Consider the following 13,068-nt stretch of genomic DNA (forward strand, 5'->3'; position numbering starts at 1 on the left):
GATTATAAACCATCTGCATTTTCTCAGGAGTTCTCTGAGTGGAAATTATTTTCTGTTTGAGCTACAAAGATTAAACAGAAAAAAAACCCAAACCACATTGCATGTTTGTTTGCACAGGGCTGCTGCAGGCGTAGATTATGCTCTTACCCAAAAAAGAATTTACCACAGAGCTCTTCTGTGTCAAGATTGCTGGAAAGATAAGAGTATAAATGGTTAGTGAGGTTAGTAATGTTTTTGTTTTTGTTGTATTGGCAAATAGTGCAACTCAAATATTAGCCTGAAAGGGATATGAAGTCCCCCTGCTTGGTCTGCAGCAGGAGGTGCAGGTGCCTGGCTCTTGCTGGCCTTGCTGTGCTGCCTTTCTGAAGCTGGTTGCAGGTGCAGCCTCCCTTCCTGAGCACGTTCCCACTGGCACCTTCCTGCTCACTGCAAACTCACTCTGAAACCCAGCCTTTGTCCATCATGATGCAGTTGCTGCTCCCCAGGCCCTACACATTTGGCTTCAGTTCTGGCAGGAATCCATCTAAACATCAGAAATGGCTGGTTTGGGGTTTTTTTCTCCACCTTTCTGCCAATACTCCTCTTCTGTGGCTGTCATGCTGACAGCTCAAAGAGGCTCAAAGAGCCTTCCATGCTAAAGAAGAAAACACCCAGTAACTTTCTCCAGTTTGCAATCCTTGCTGTGCAAGAGTGTTCTGTGTGTACAGAGTGTACAGGAGGAGGATAACACCAGACATAGCCAATGAGCACACAACTCCTAAGACTTTCTGGCCATTTCACCACCACTAACTCTGGCAAAATTAGTGAGGGGAAAAGTATAGATGTACTGCCATATTCCCATGCCAACACTGTATAAATGCATAAATACAGGGAAGTATTTTTTTCAATTCAAACCTGTTTGCTTGAAGCAGATTTCATCTTGATCAACTTTGAAGTGATTTTTCTCTCATAAGCAAGGCCTTAATAGTTAAAAGAAAAAAAACAAAATTGACCTACCGCTCATTACAGAAAGTTAACATATTGCCTTTCTTCCAAGGAGGAAAAGAAATAGAGTGTTAAAGAAACTTAAAAGCATGAATGTCCTCTTTGAATCTTGCTGAGGGGTGCATATTGAATGGCTGAATGCACTTAGCATTTTTTCGCTTATCTTTTTAACGAAATTTTTTAATTGACTTTTTAATAAAATGATGGCACAGTACTACCTTAAAATCACTTTCTCCACTGCTAACTTCCGTACATCTGGCTTTTATTTCACAAAGGAGATAAACTGATAGAAATCCTGGATTATCACAAACTTGCATACTGAGAGCTACAAAAACCTCTGAACAATTTTAATTGATAATGCAAATGAGATTTTCACACATTTATTAATTGAAGGTGATTCCTATCTGCATTCAAACTTGCCAAGTTAGATGGCTGCAAGTGAGACTTGCACCTGATTTCTCCAATGACCTTGGTGGCAGGTTTAAAGGAATGCACAGTCTTTAAGAATAGGTGCTGAAGCTATGAAACTCAACTCTTAGGTAAACAAACTATGTGATGGGGAAAAGTGTCTGCAACTCCTTAAGGCTGTTTACCTGTATCTATGATCAAATGTGTCTGACCAACACTTCTGCAGTTCAGCAGTCCATTTTGGAACAGGCCAGATGTTCACCTCTTAAATGTAAACTGAAACCCTGAAAGCTGGAAAATTGCCTGAGTCAAAGAGCCTTGCCAGGATATGATGTGGTTAAATGACAGGAGTTTGCTTTATAATGCCTACTCTTTTTTCATCATCCCTGAATAATTTTCTGCTCCTTACCATCATCTGCCCTAATGACTTAATGTAAAAGACACTTCTGCATTTCTTAGTGCACAGCTTGATAACTGTGTTTGAAACAGCCTTTCACATTGTTAACCAGTCAAATTCTTACTCCCTTTTCAAATTTTATATTTAAATCCATTCTGGTCTGTGTACTTTTGTACCATGTTAGTGACATAGAGAGTGGCTCAGAGGCTTTCAGTATCCCCATTTTCAACAGGCTGTTTGTACTGTTGATAGGAGGGTCACAGCTGCAAATGGACCATCAGTAAAAATGGAAGAGTATTCAGGTTCTGAATCCATTTTCAGTTAGAACTGGGCACCTGAATAACCAGAAAATATTATCAAAACCATTTTTTGCAGCCTGCGAAAAAAGCACAGAAAAGATATTAAGAGCATGGATTTCTGTCTAGCAAATTCAGTATTTCCTTCTGTTATAAATACCCTTGGAGGCTTCAACTTTCTTGGCATCCTGTTTGAAGGGAATGCTGTTCTAGGCAGGGAAGCTATAATTTTGTGTCAGTGATTACTTTGTTCTCTCTGAAATAATGACATGCCACTTCAAAAACCGTTGTGAACAAACCTAGGAATTCTTTTGCTGCATACAAACAATTTTGAGGTCTCTGCAAGATGCTACAGAAATAATTAAAGAAGTCTGGCACGATTTTGATAGTACAGGAGCGAGGTGCACACCAGAGGACTGTTTCTGTAACTCAGTACTCAGGTTTGCAGCAGGCACCTGTTTCTATTTCAGTGGCTACATATGTCAAGGATGCTTCTGCTTAGACCCATAATCTGGCAATGCTGAACGTTATTAACAATATTTGCTGGATGACTCACATCCAGCCACCAGCCTCCACTCATGATAAGCAACCAAAGCATAGCGTGAGGCAAATGCACTCACATCATGTCAGACTGTAAATTCTCAATTTGCTTTCTGACTACTACATGCAGTCCTTCTACCTGTCCATATCTAAATGTTCTCTGCCTAAAAAACATGAGCTATTTTTAAAAGACTATTACTGAGAAGTCTTGATCATTGAAAAGTTGATCATATTTATTGGTCAGTGACAGAAAAATAATCAAATTCACTTGAATGAACAATGGCAAAAATGCTTATTTGTGGTACCTCTGGAAGAAGTCCAAAAGTGGTCCAAAACATCTGTGCTCTTGTTCTGGCCACTACAGTTAGCTGTGGACTGTGGGCAGCCAGGGAAGAGAGGTTAAAGCTATTCCACTCATCCACTGCTGTGGGTCCATGGATCCATCCACTGACCTGACACACACTGTTCTATGGTACAGAAGGCACCTCTAGGAAGAGGAACCAGCAGAAGATCTACATATTTTCCCTGGACCACAAGAAAAGGCAATATCTTACAGAGCATGGAGTCTGAAATATAAAACAGTTACTTTATTGAAGAATTCAATACTATATGAAAGACTTTATGAACTGCGTTAATTTAGGCAAATCATTGTCATGAATTAAAACTAGAGAAGGATAACACTTTTTCAGATCTCTCTTCATTCTCAGATATGAGAAGGATTTATTTCAAAAGCTTGAACTAACTATCTTTTCAGTCCCATTTGCATGACTTTTTTAGGGATGAAAATTTGAAGCTAGTATCACTTATTTTTAAGTAGAACCATATAATTTTTGAGCTAAAGGAATTAAGCGTTACTTAAACTGGGCAAGGGTAACTGTGAAGGCATCCATGGACAATCTCAGCCAAAAAGGTCTCTGCAACAAGAAAGCTGTGTACCATCTCACTTTAAGTCAGCAAAGTGAGGTAACTGCTCCAACACTACTGAGGGTGTTTTGCAAAGGAGATCGTCCTATGTGTGCATTTCCATTTTTCTGCCTCACAGCTGCTTTGCAGCAGCAAACAACACCTTTTATTCAGGTTTGTCCAAGGTTTCTTACCAGTGGAGGCAAAACTGCTTCCAGTAGGATGCAGTGCTGCAAGAAGGTCAGGCCTCTGCCTCTGGTCACAGAAAAGGGAGAGGAGGAAGAGGGGGCAGAAGTGGGACAAGGCTTCTGTCCTGGGGGAGACAAACTTCCTGCAGCCCTGAGGACACTGCTGCTCTTCAACCTCAGATCCAATCTGGACTGTGCACCCTCTGGGCTCCCAAAAGCAGGAGCCAGCTTGGCTCTCTGGACTCTGACACTGGCAGTGAGGTCACAGCTCTTTTGCTATCTCACATTTTGCTTCAGTAAATAAGCAAATTACCTAGTTTGCTTAGCTCCTGGCTAAGTGATAACTTCAGAATCATCACTTACTGCTCTTCCTGTGGCAAGACTGAAGGAAAGAATAAAGGGGTTTTTTTCCTGACTAAGAACTCATCTGAAAAAAAACCCCTCTAGATGTTTGCATTCAGCAGTGATTCACAGAGATGACAACATAGCTGACAAGTCACCTTAATCATCCCAGCTGTAACAGTTTTCATGTTGGTAAAAGAGGTTTAATAATACTATTAAAACTTATGGTGTATAAAATTTGTAGAGCACTTTACAAGGGCTGCAGAGCTATGGTTTTTTTGCAGTCTATATGACATAAACCTAAATGAGGAAATGAGATGCAGCATCACGGTGGTTCTTTTGCCACAGAGAGCAAATTCCAGAGTTTTCACCCCATAGGAGAGGATAATGTTTCAATTTCTGGTTTTGTCACAAAGTGATTTTTTAAAAAACCAAAACCCTTTTATTCTTAGACAAAAAAAAAAAAAAGTTTACTTTGGTTACTTACACTCCTTGGAAATGCACAGGAGCAGGCAATTCCAAAATTCCAGAAATCAAGTGAACAAGGCAGAAGGTCAGCTTTGCTGAACAGGTATCCTCTTTTGGAAAAGGAAGGTGTATGCCTAGTGTAAGCAAGGTTAGGTGACCTGGAAGAATACAGAGATGCAGCTTGCTAGTGTAGGAAGAAAATTCATATAGCCAAAGATCAACTGGAGTTGAAGCTGCCCAGAAATGTGTGAGAAAATAAAAGGATATTTTAAATATATTGATGTAAAAAGGCAACATAGAAATAATATCAGCCTGTTACAGGATGAGGATGGGCACCTCACAAAGAGGGACATGGACAAGGCAGAGGTGTTTAATGCATTCTTTGCCTCTGTCTTCAGATGATGGACCAAGGGGGTCTCAGTGCCCTGAGCTGGAGGACCGTGGCTGTGAGAATGTTTGACTCCCAGCAGACCCTGAAATTGTGTGGGATCTGCTGCTTCAGCTGGAACCCTACAAATCTTTGGGGCCTGGTGGGAATCTTCAGATCTATCTGATGTCACTGTAACACCTCTGTAGGTGATTTTTGTGTAGTATTAAAACTCTCGTGGTTCTCTGGGAAAGCCAGATTATGGAAAGGTGTCCTAGGTTGCAACTCAAGATGTCTCTTCCACGACCCATCCTCCCTCCAGGGGGATATCTTCTGTTAATGGGCCACTGAGTCTCACTGCATGACTGATAAAATCACATCATCCCATTGGGAGATGCTCCACCCAAGGGGAGGAACCAATCATTCCTACCTGGATATAATCTGAGATAGAGAACACTGCAGTCAGCCCTTCTCCACTGGATTCCCAGAGGAGAGACAGGACCCATCTACACCACTGAACCTTCAGAGGAAAACTACACCCTTCTACAGGATCACTGCTTCAACAGAACCACATCTGTCACTCCAGGACTGCAGCCACCATTTAATCAGGCTGCTGCCAACACTCTGACCAACAGGGTGTCAGGCTGTATTCTGACTCTGTCAGTAGTTTCTGTACTACTGCATTTTATTTTAATTTTCCTATTAAGTTGTAGGGGTTTTTTTTTATTTCTACATACTAATAAGGAACTGTTATTCCTACTCCCATATCTTTGCTTGAGAGCCTCTAAATTTCAAGATTTTAATAATTCAGAGGGAGGGGGTTTACATTTTCCATTTCAAGGAAGGTTCCTGCCTTCCTTAGCAGACCCCTGTCTTTTCAAACCAAGACAAAGGGACCAGTTCTCCAAACTCCACCTTCCATTAGGCAATGAGCTTACTGCAGGGAAGCCAATGTTATCTACTGCAGAACTGAAATGAAGCACTTTAAGTTCAGTTCCATTTAGTTACAGGCAACTGAAAATAGTCATTACTGTTTGATTTTTTCGCTCCGAGGGATTGCCATTTGTTTCTGCAGAAAGCTTATTTTCCCATTAAAAATAACCACTCATATGGAAAACTTCCAAGCAAAACAGAATTTTATTTGCAGCTTGTCTGTCTGAGCAGAGGATCTGTTAGCATCAGAATTTTGTAAATCATTCTTGGTGAACTTGTTTTTATCAGTTGTGAAATGCTAAAACAGATAATTGCCACACTCTGAACAGTATCTTGCTTTTGTCTATGTGCTTCATTTCCAACTGATTTCTATAACTATGGTCTTGAGAAATCTGTGTTAAAACCAATAGGTGCAATTACATGTCTTGGATATTAGCAAACACATCTTTTTGATTCCAGTGCTGCACCGTGTGCCTGAAATTCTAATTTAATCTAAAAGAATCAGTTTTAAAAAAAATTGTCAAATCACAATATATTATTTTCCTCTTTCAAGTTTGAATTTAAAAATTCCATTTAAAAATAATTACCTGCAGTTCACCTAATTAAGGATCCTGTTTCTATGTCATATTGTTCTTAATATTTTTTTTTATTTTCCTGTTTTGCTTAGAAGATAATCTTATTCTGTGTACTTGTATTGATCTGTGAAAGATCAGCAATAGCATGAGACTGAAATATGCCTTCCAGATAAAACAAAAGGAAACCATCCAAGGCAGAGATAATTAGTACACTTAGAGTACCCTTAAACTACTGAGGACTTGTCATTATTTAACATTATTCTTAACATTATTACCAGAACCTTGAAGGAAGCATTCTGACCCATATAAACATGCCTTCCATTTTAGTTTCAGCCCAGCACAGTACTGGGCTCCAGGCTGATGGATTCCCACAGCTGCAAGGATTGCTAACCAGCCTCTTACTCTCAACATCCAATTGTCACTTTCTGGAGTTTACTGCTAGGGTAGATGATCTCAGCATTTCTCTTTTGACCCAGGGGAGGAACTAGGGCTCTGTTAATGAAGACCTGGTCAGGTGGGAGGAAGGTTTATTCACTTTGGGGATGAGTCCTAAACATAGATGTCCATATGTGCACTGACTGTCCAACCTCTCCTGCCAGGCAATGGAGCCCCAGTGTATTCAGTGGGGTTGAGGGGGTTTAATAGACCAGCTAGGAAGAGACTCAGGCAATTTGATACAGCACAGGTATCTAGTGTTGCTTCAAGTGCTCCAGCATTTCTCCCACCACCCACGTCCCAACTAATTCTCCCATAATAATAGAATAATGTTATTCTTTCCACCTTGCGCTGATTTTCAAGTGTGAGCATCTTAAATGCCTAATGCCTGGGTAACTGAGCTGAAGCCCAAGTGAACAGTATCACATCTCAGGTGCCAGTGATTTCCCTGCCCATGAGGGAGCCTCAGACACCCTGCTGACACACAGGCATGCGAGTGTAGATGTGTCTCCACACTGCCATGTCCCATCCCTACACCTGCTGTGCATGCAGGATGACACACTCACCAAATGCCCAGCATAATCTCAGTGCTGCAGGGGCCCAAGGCTCTCAGTTCCTCACCAAACTCATCTCTAGCTTTTGGACAGTTTAACTTATGTCACACACAAAGATTTAATGGGGCCTCCCTAGCTTTGGGAGATTACCTGTGCCCCAGGCCCTCAATAGTTCTAGCATCCCTCCTACCTTGTAACTAGGGTCCTGACTAAGGGCTTCATTTTACCAATGAGTAAAGAGAGAAAAATTAGTCTGATTATTCCCCACAGGCTCCTGTGAGTCAGTAATCAATGAAGCATTTATTGCACTATCTCTCCAGCAGATAGTCTGCTGTGCTGCAGACTAATTCCCCTTGAGACCTTCTGTATATCTCCTAGTTTGTAACTTAGCCAAATATTCTCATTATCTTCTGACACCTTTTCCCAGAGGATGCCATTATGCTAAAACAATTTCCATGTAAGTCATGAGTGTGGGGAGGGAAGGGTAGAGCATAAAAAGGAGGTTACATTTGCATTGACTGTTGTGAAGACTTATTTGCTAAACCATTAACCATTTGAAGGATTGCTTGCTCTGCTGAAACACAAACTCATCAGAACTGACATTAAAATTAAGTAGGAGAAAATTTACCAAAGAAATGAGTTCTAACAGTCTGCACCCCTTAAACCACCAATTTCAAACTTTTTCCTGTATATTTCTCTCCATGTATAAAAAGACCTGCACTTCTAGTACCTTTCTCTACTTTCAGAGCAATTATTCATGCAAACAGCACATGCAAACAAAGCAGCTGTATTTCTGCAGAGCTACCTCAACTGCTTCAACACTGTTTTACATGAAGGATGTTTTGCATTCAGTTAATAACCAGAATGCTCTGAGACAGCAGAGTATGTGGGTCTTCAGCTCTGAAATTACTTCTGCTCCAAACCTGCAGACCATGACCCTCCTGGTCAGCACAAAGAAAGTGTTCTGGTGTCTTTGCAGCACTTGCATTTGCTCCAACACCCTTCCCATTGTGCCCATCAGCCCTGCAGAGCTTCACTGAGCACTGTAATTTTTACTATTTTTGTCCTTCCTCTGAGCTTGGAGCTCTGGGGGAGGAGAGAGATGTGAAGACCCACACTGGGTTTCCTTCACCCTCACAAAAAGGTTAACTCAGATTTCCAAGCAGAGTGCATTGAGATTTTTTTAAGTGTTAGGGCAAGTACTGACCAGGTCCAAACTGACATTACAGATGTATAACATGGATGTCATGTCAAATATATGTCAGATCAGGACACAAAGCTCCTCCCCTTCCCTGCTCACAGACATGCACTCATTTTGGTCTAACTCTTACCCTGGCTGTGTAAGAAGAAACTGTGGGGATCTACCTTTGCCTCTTAATAGCTTAAAAAGAGACCAAGGTGTTGCCCACATGCTTAAAGTGTGTTTATACTGGGGCTACCTGCAAAATGCTTAAGCTATAATGAAAAGTGGGAGGAGAATTACTGTACAAACTCCAGGTTGAAGCTTAAGTCACTGCTCTTGATTTTTTGCCTATATTTGTTTGGTTGGGAGATTTTTAAGGGTCTTTAAATACAAGACACTACTTTGCAGTAGAAGAAAATGCATGCTAGGAAACAAGAACCTGGAGATGTGGCTGTTAGAGCCTAGACCTGATCTCTTCTGCATCAATGCAAAGCCTTTCCTTCCACTGGCAGAGGGAGGGCATCTGAGTGTGGACCCTCTGTAACCATTTCTTTATACTATTTAATAGCATGTGATTGCCCAAAGGTTTCATGAGATCCTGGAAAGCACAAATAGAAGTGACTCTCAGTGGCTTTCAGCTTCACTCTGCTGTCATGACACTACTGGAAACAGCACTAATAGGTTAACTTAATGGTTGACTGCTACCCCCCTGAAACAGTCACTTTGTACTAATTACATGTCAGGAATGCTCATTGTATGGCCTAATCAAAGCTTACCTTCAAGAAAGGTAAAATATCATAGCACTACTAAAATATGGAAAAATAAATTCCTTTTTGCATGGATACACTATCTCATTTGGTTGTCTAATGCATTTGTTTCTGGCTGTATCCAAAGGGAAAAGGAATGGAAGTTAAAAAATTTAGGCAATCAATTTGTACACTGTGTCTATAGTGGTATTTATTTAATATTTCAAATGTTATAAAAAAGTAAGGTATTTTTTTTTTAAATAGAAAGAAAAAATAGTACACATGTAAGTACATTCATAAACTGCAAAATATATGTCCAAGTTATATACTGAGGAAATACCCTTAGCTAATGCAAATTTTCAGTAAAAGCAATGATCTGTCCTGAATGAATAACTTGTACTTTAGGGTCTCTAGAAATAATCCAGTCATAATAAACTCCTATTCAACCTGTGTCTTGGAAACTTTATGTGGCAGTAACTAACTCTTACTCATCTGTTTTTCCTGCTGATTATGCACTAATTGACTCTTTTTTTACTTTGTGAGAAGAGAACATTTGACTGCTTCAAATACCAAGGTGCAGAGATCCTAGTCAGTCAGGCAGACACAACCTGATTTACTGGGAAGTTAAACCCTCTGTTATTTGCCCTGCTATCACATTGGAAATGGTAGTTACTCATTTCAGCAGTCTTCCACAGCCTATCTGCTTTTGACATGCGTGTTGCTTTAGCTTGGACTGGTCTTTTTAAAAGTTAATAATCTAAATCTCACTTCAACAAGACTGACATTAGGGCCTGTGTAATAGTGGGGTTTAATACCTGCTTAGTTTAGTTCCCTTAGAAGTGTTAAGCCAGTATAAGTCTTTCATGCTTTGAATATTTTATTGAAAAATTGCTGCAGCATAGACGAGAAGGGAATTCAAATTGCCCGAGTTTGTGGTCCATGGCTATCACCCCAAGGCCACATCTCCTTTCACATCTTCAGGCTTTAAAGTACAAGGACTTGTGCACACAAACAGTGAGGTTTCGAATGCTGGCAGAGCTAAAGGGTTTAACACAGGTGAAAACAACCCAAAGTCTGCTCTTGTGACAAGCTGGTTACGAAATCTTGAGATACTCCAAGAAATGAATTAAGGGATCACGACATGCTTCCCTAGACATCTGTCCTGGGCATTTATGTGCAGTGTAAATCACTGCAGAATCTCAACACTTAGGAAATATTTCTGGGATAGGGAGCTACAGTCTGCTATTTGTATATAGTGAAGCAGAGAGAAGATAAAAGATTTTCCCAGAGTTTGACAGTGTCTGCATTTTAACTGGATAAGAGAGACAAAAGAATCTGTGCAAATCTCCTACTAGCTACAAAATCGAGCAGAGTTTTTTGCCCTCCTCCACTGAAAACCAGCTATAAAATACTACTGAGTTGCAAAATTTACATTTCATTCCCTTGGATAATTTGGAAGTGAAAGCATCTAAAAATAGATGATTTGGGGATTGCTTGATATGTACATGATTCTCCTTATGCTTGCATTAAAACACTTCCCAAGGTTCAATGAACATTTTGCTTCTTTTCTTAGCTAGCTTGTTAATTTGAGACATTTTACATAACCTGCCCATTTCAGGAAATGCCAGTGAGTAAAGTTTTTGCCTCATTATATCTGCTCCATGTGATGTTTTTTTGAAAACTATGCTAGCAAGGAAATTATATTCTACTGTCCAAGCTGTCTCTCTTTGCTATATCCATCTGATGTTTGCCCTGTGACATCTTGCTGACAGGTTTCTCAAAAGCTTACAAAGGGGTAAGGGAAAGCCTTTAAAATTTATTTGCCTCTGTTAAATATCAGGCCTGGTAGAATACTTTTCAGCTGCAAAGTCACCCTAAAGCCTTGTATCAGTTAAAGATTCCATGAAAAAAACACTCAGAAAGCTTCTTGTTGCTGTTTTAAATCCAAGCTTCAAGTTCAACTTCTTACCCATATCTAGGTTCTCCTCCTGTAACAAATGTTAAACCATCAGTTCAGAGCACCCTTTCTTCTGGCTCAAAAAGGTAATTTAGTAGCTTGTATTAATCTTCCACCTGCTTCATTCCCTGAAATACATGAAAACCGAGCCCTTTACAGTATGTATTCTGCAACTTTTGTGCCTAGATTTTTTGCCAGGCTTTTTATGGACAGTGAGAATGATCTCTCTCTCAGATGGCTGCTATGACAGTTTAATTACCTGATTTCAGTTAATAGCGGCAGCCTTCAACAATTGCAACAATTCTTCACATGTGCCTATCTACCAGGAGGAAAAACATAATGTTATCCTCACTCTTCTACATATTTTTCAGATTTATATATTCTCTGTTAAAGAGAATATATGGTGCACAAATAATTAAAATAAAAATATTTTGCATATTAAAAAAGCTTTACAAATAAAAAAAAAAGAAAAATAGATGTGGTGACTCCCCCTCCCTGTCTCCATCACCCCATCCTGATAAAGGATGATAAAGCCTGTAGTATTTTTTATTTCTCACAAGTCCAACAGATTTAGTACCATTTCTTCTGCTTACTTTTGGCACAAACTCTAAACTCTTGTGAATTCTACTGCAAAACTACATTTAATTTGATTCCATTTCCCACAGAAGCTGGGAGCTGTTCCTCCCCAGAAGCAGACTTTGCATTTCTCCTTGCTAAGCTTCATGAAGTTCCTGTCAGCTTACTTCCCTGTGGCCTTGTTTAACCCAGCCATAATGGGAATGTCCCAAGGGACCACACCAGCACAAGTACCATGTCACCAGACAGGGTGGCTTTTTCAACTCTTCATTTATTTTATTTCCTTCTCAACATCTGCTCCAAGTATTCATCTCAGTATGACTCAGTGGAATTGAGAATTGAGGAATTCTTTTTTAAGCCTGAAGGAGGCCACAGTTCCTTTTCTTTCCACGGTGGGGGAATACAGAAAGCATCCATTTTCCACCCTGTGTTCTCAGTACCCAAATTGAATTTATCGGAACATGCAAATATTTCAACAAGTTTTCAAAACACTTCACTTGTATGGTTTATAGCCATATGACATACACATTGAGCAGCTTTCTACATAAACTTGTTCCCTAAAATCAGCCTGAGGTCTGTTTTCCATTCACAGGCACAGAAAGTGGCACTGGATTTGTAAGAAGAGGGCACTTACTCAGTAATGTGTGTATCAATGCTGCGAAAAAGTTCATGCGGTTCTTCTCCACTCAGAACTCTGTCAGCAAAGTAAGCTTTGATTTCATCAAAAGACAGTCTCCCATCATCTGAAACAATGAAGAAATTGAAATTTCATTCACTTTTTTCCTTGTTTACTTAATGCAGTAGAAGAGGAAAGTATTGAAAACCTCTAGGTCTTCAGCTTAAATGTAGAAATTTTACATTTCAAATGCAAGAGGGATAATCAGCAAACAAAAGTCAAATAAAGATTCACCTTTTCCTGTTATTATAAGAAACTTTAAAGATTAAACTCTAGTTAAGTAATAATTTATCTAAATTGATTGAGTCCTTTCATGATGCATAAAGAATATTTTTATGGCCTAACACTTCATAACTCTATTTTATGTAGCACGAAATTTAAGTTCACATGTTTCTTTCCCTTCCTTCAGTAACATACTAAATCCCTCAGAGGGCACTAAAAAATTGTAGAGGATAAGACTAAGATATCCTAAGCATCAGACTAATCTACAATGTATTGTGACTTAATTTTATAGTGATGAGGAATGTATTATAAAAGCAA

The 13,068-nt window shown here is 39.7% G+C and overlaps 1 protein-coding gene across 1 annotated transcript in view; it reads right to left on the bottom strand.

The window, feature by feature from the left end:
* Positions 1-13,068, bottom strand: part of NECAB1 (N-terminal EF-hand calcium binding protein 1) — a 51,553-nt gene that overhangs the window by 27,173 nt on the left and 11,312 nt on the right. The window contains 2 exon segments of the mRNA XM_086883170.1: positions 164-189; positions 12,487-12,595. Of these exon segments, the coding sequence (XP_086739296.1) occupies positions 164-189; positions 12,487-12,595 (135 nt within the window).

The sequence above is a fragment of the Cyanistes caeruleus genome, chromosome 1, assembly GCF_971803275.1.
Source record: "Cyanistes caeruleus chromosome 1, bCyaCae1.hap1.1, whole genome shotgun sequence".
NCBI lineage: Eukaryota > Metazoa > Chordata > Aves > Passeriformes > Paridae > Cyanistes > Cyanistes caeruleus.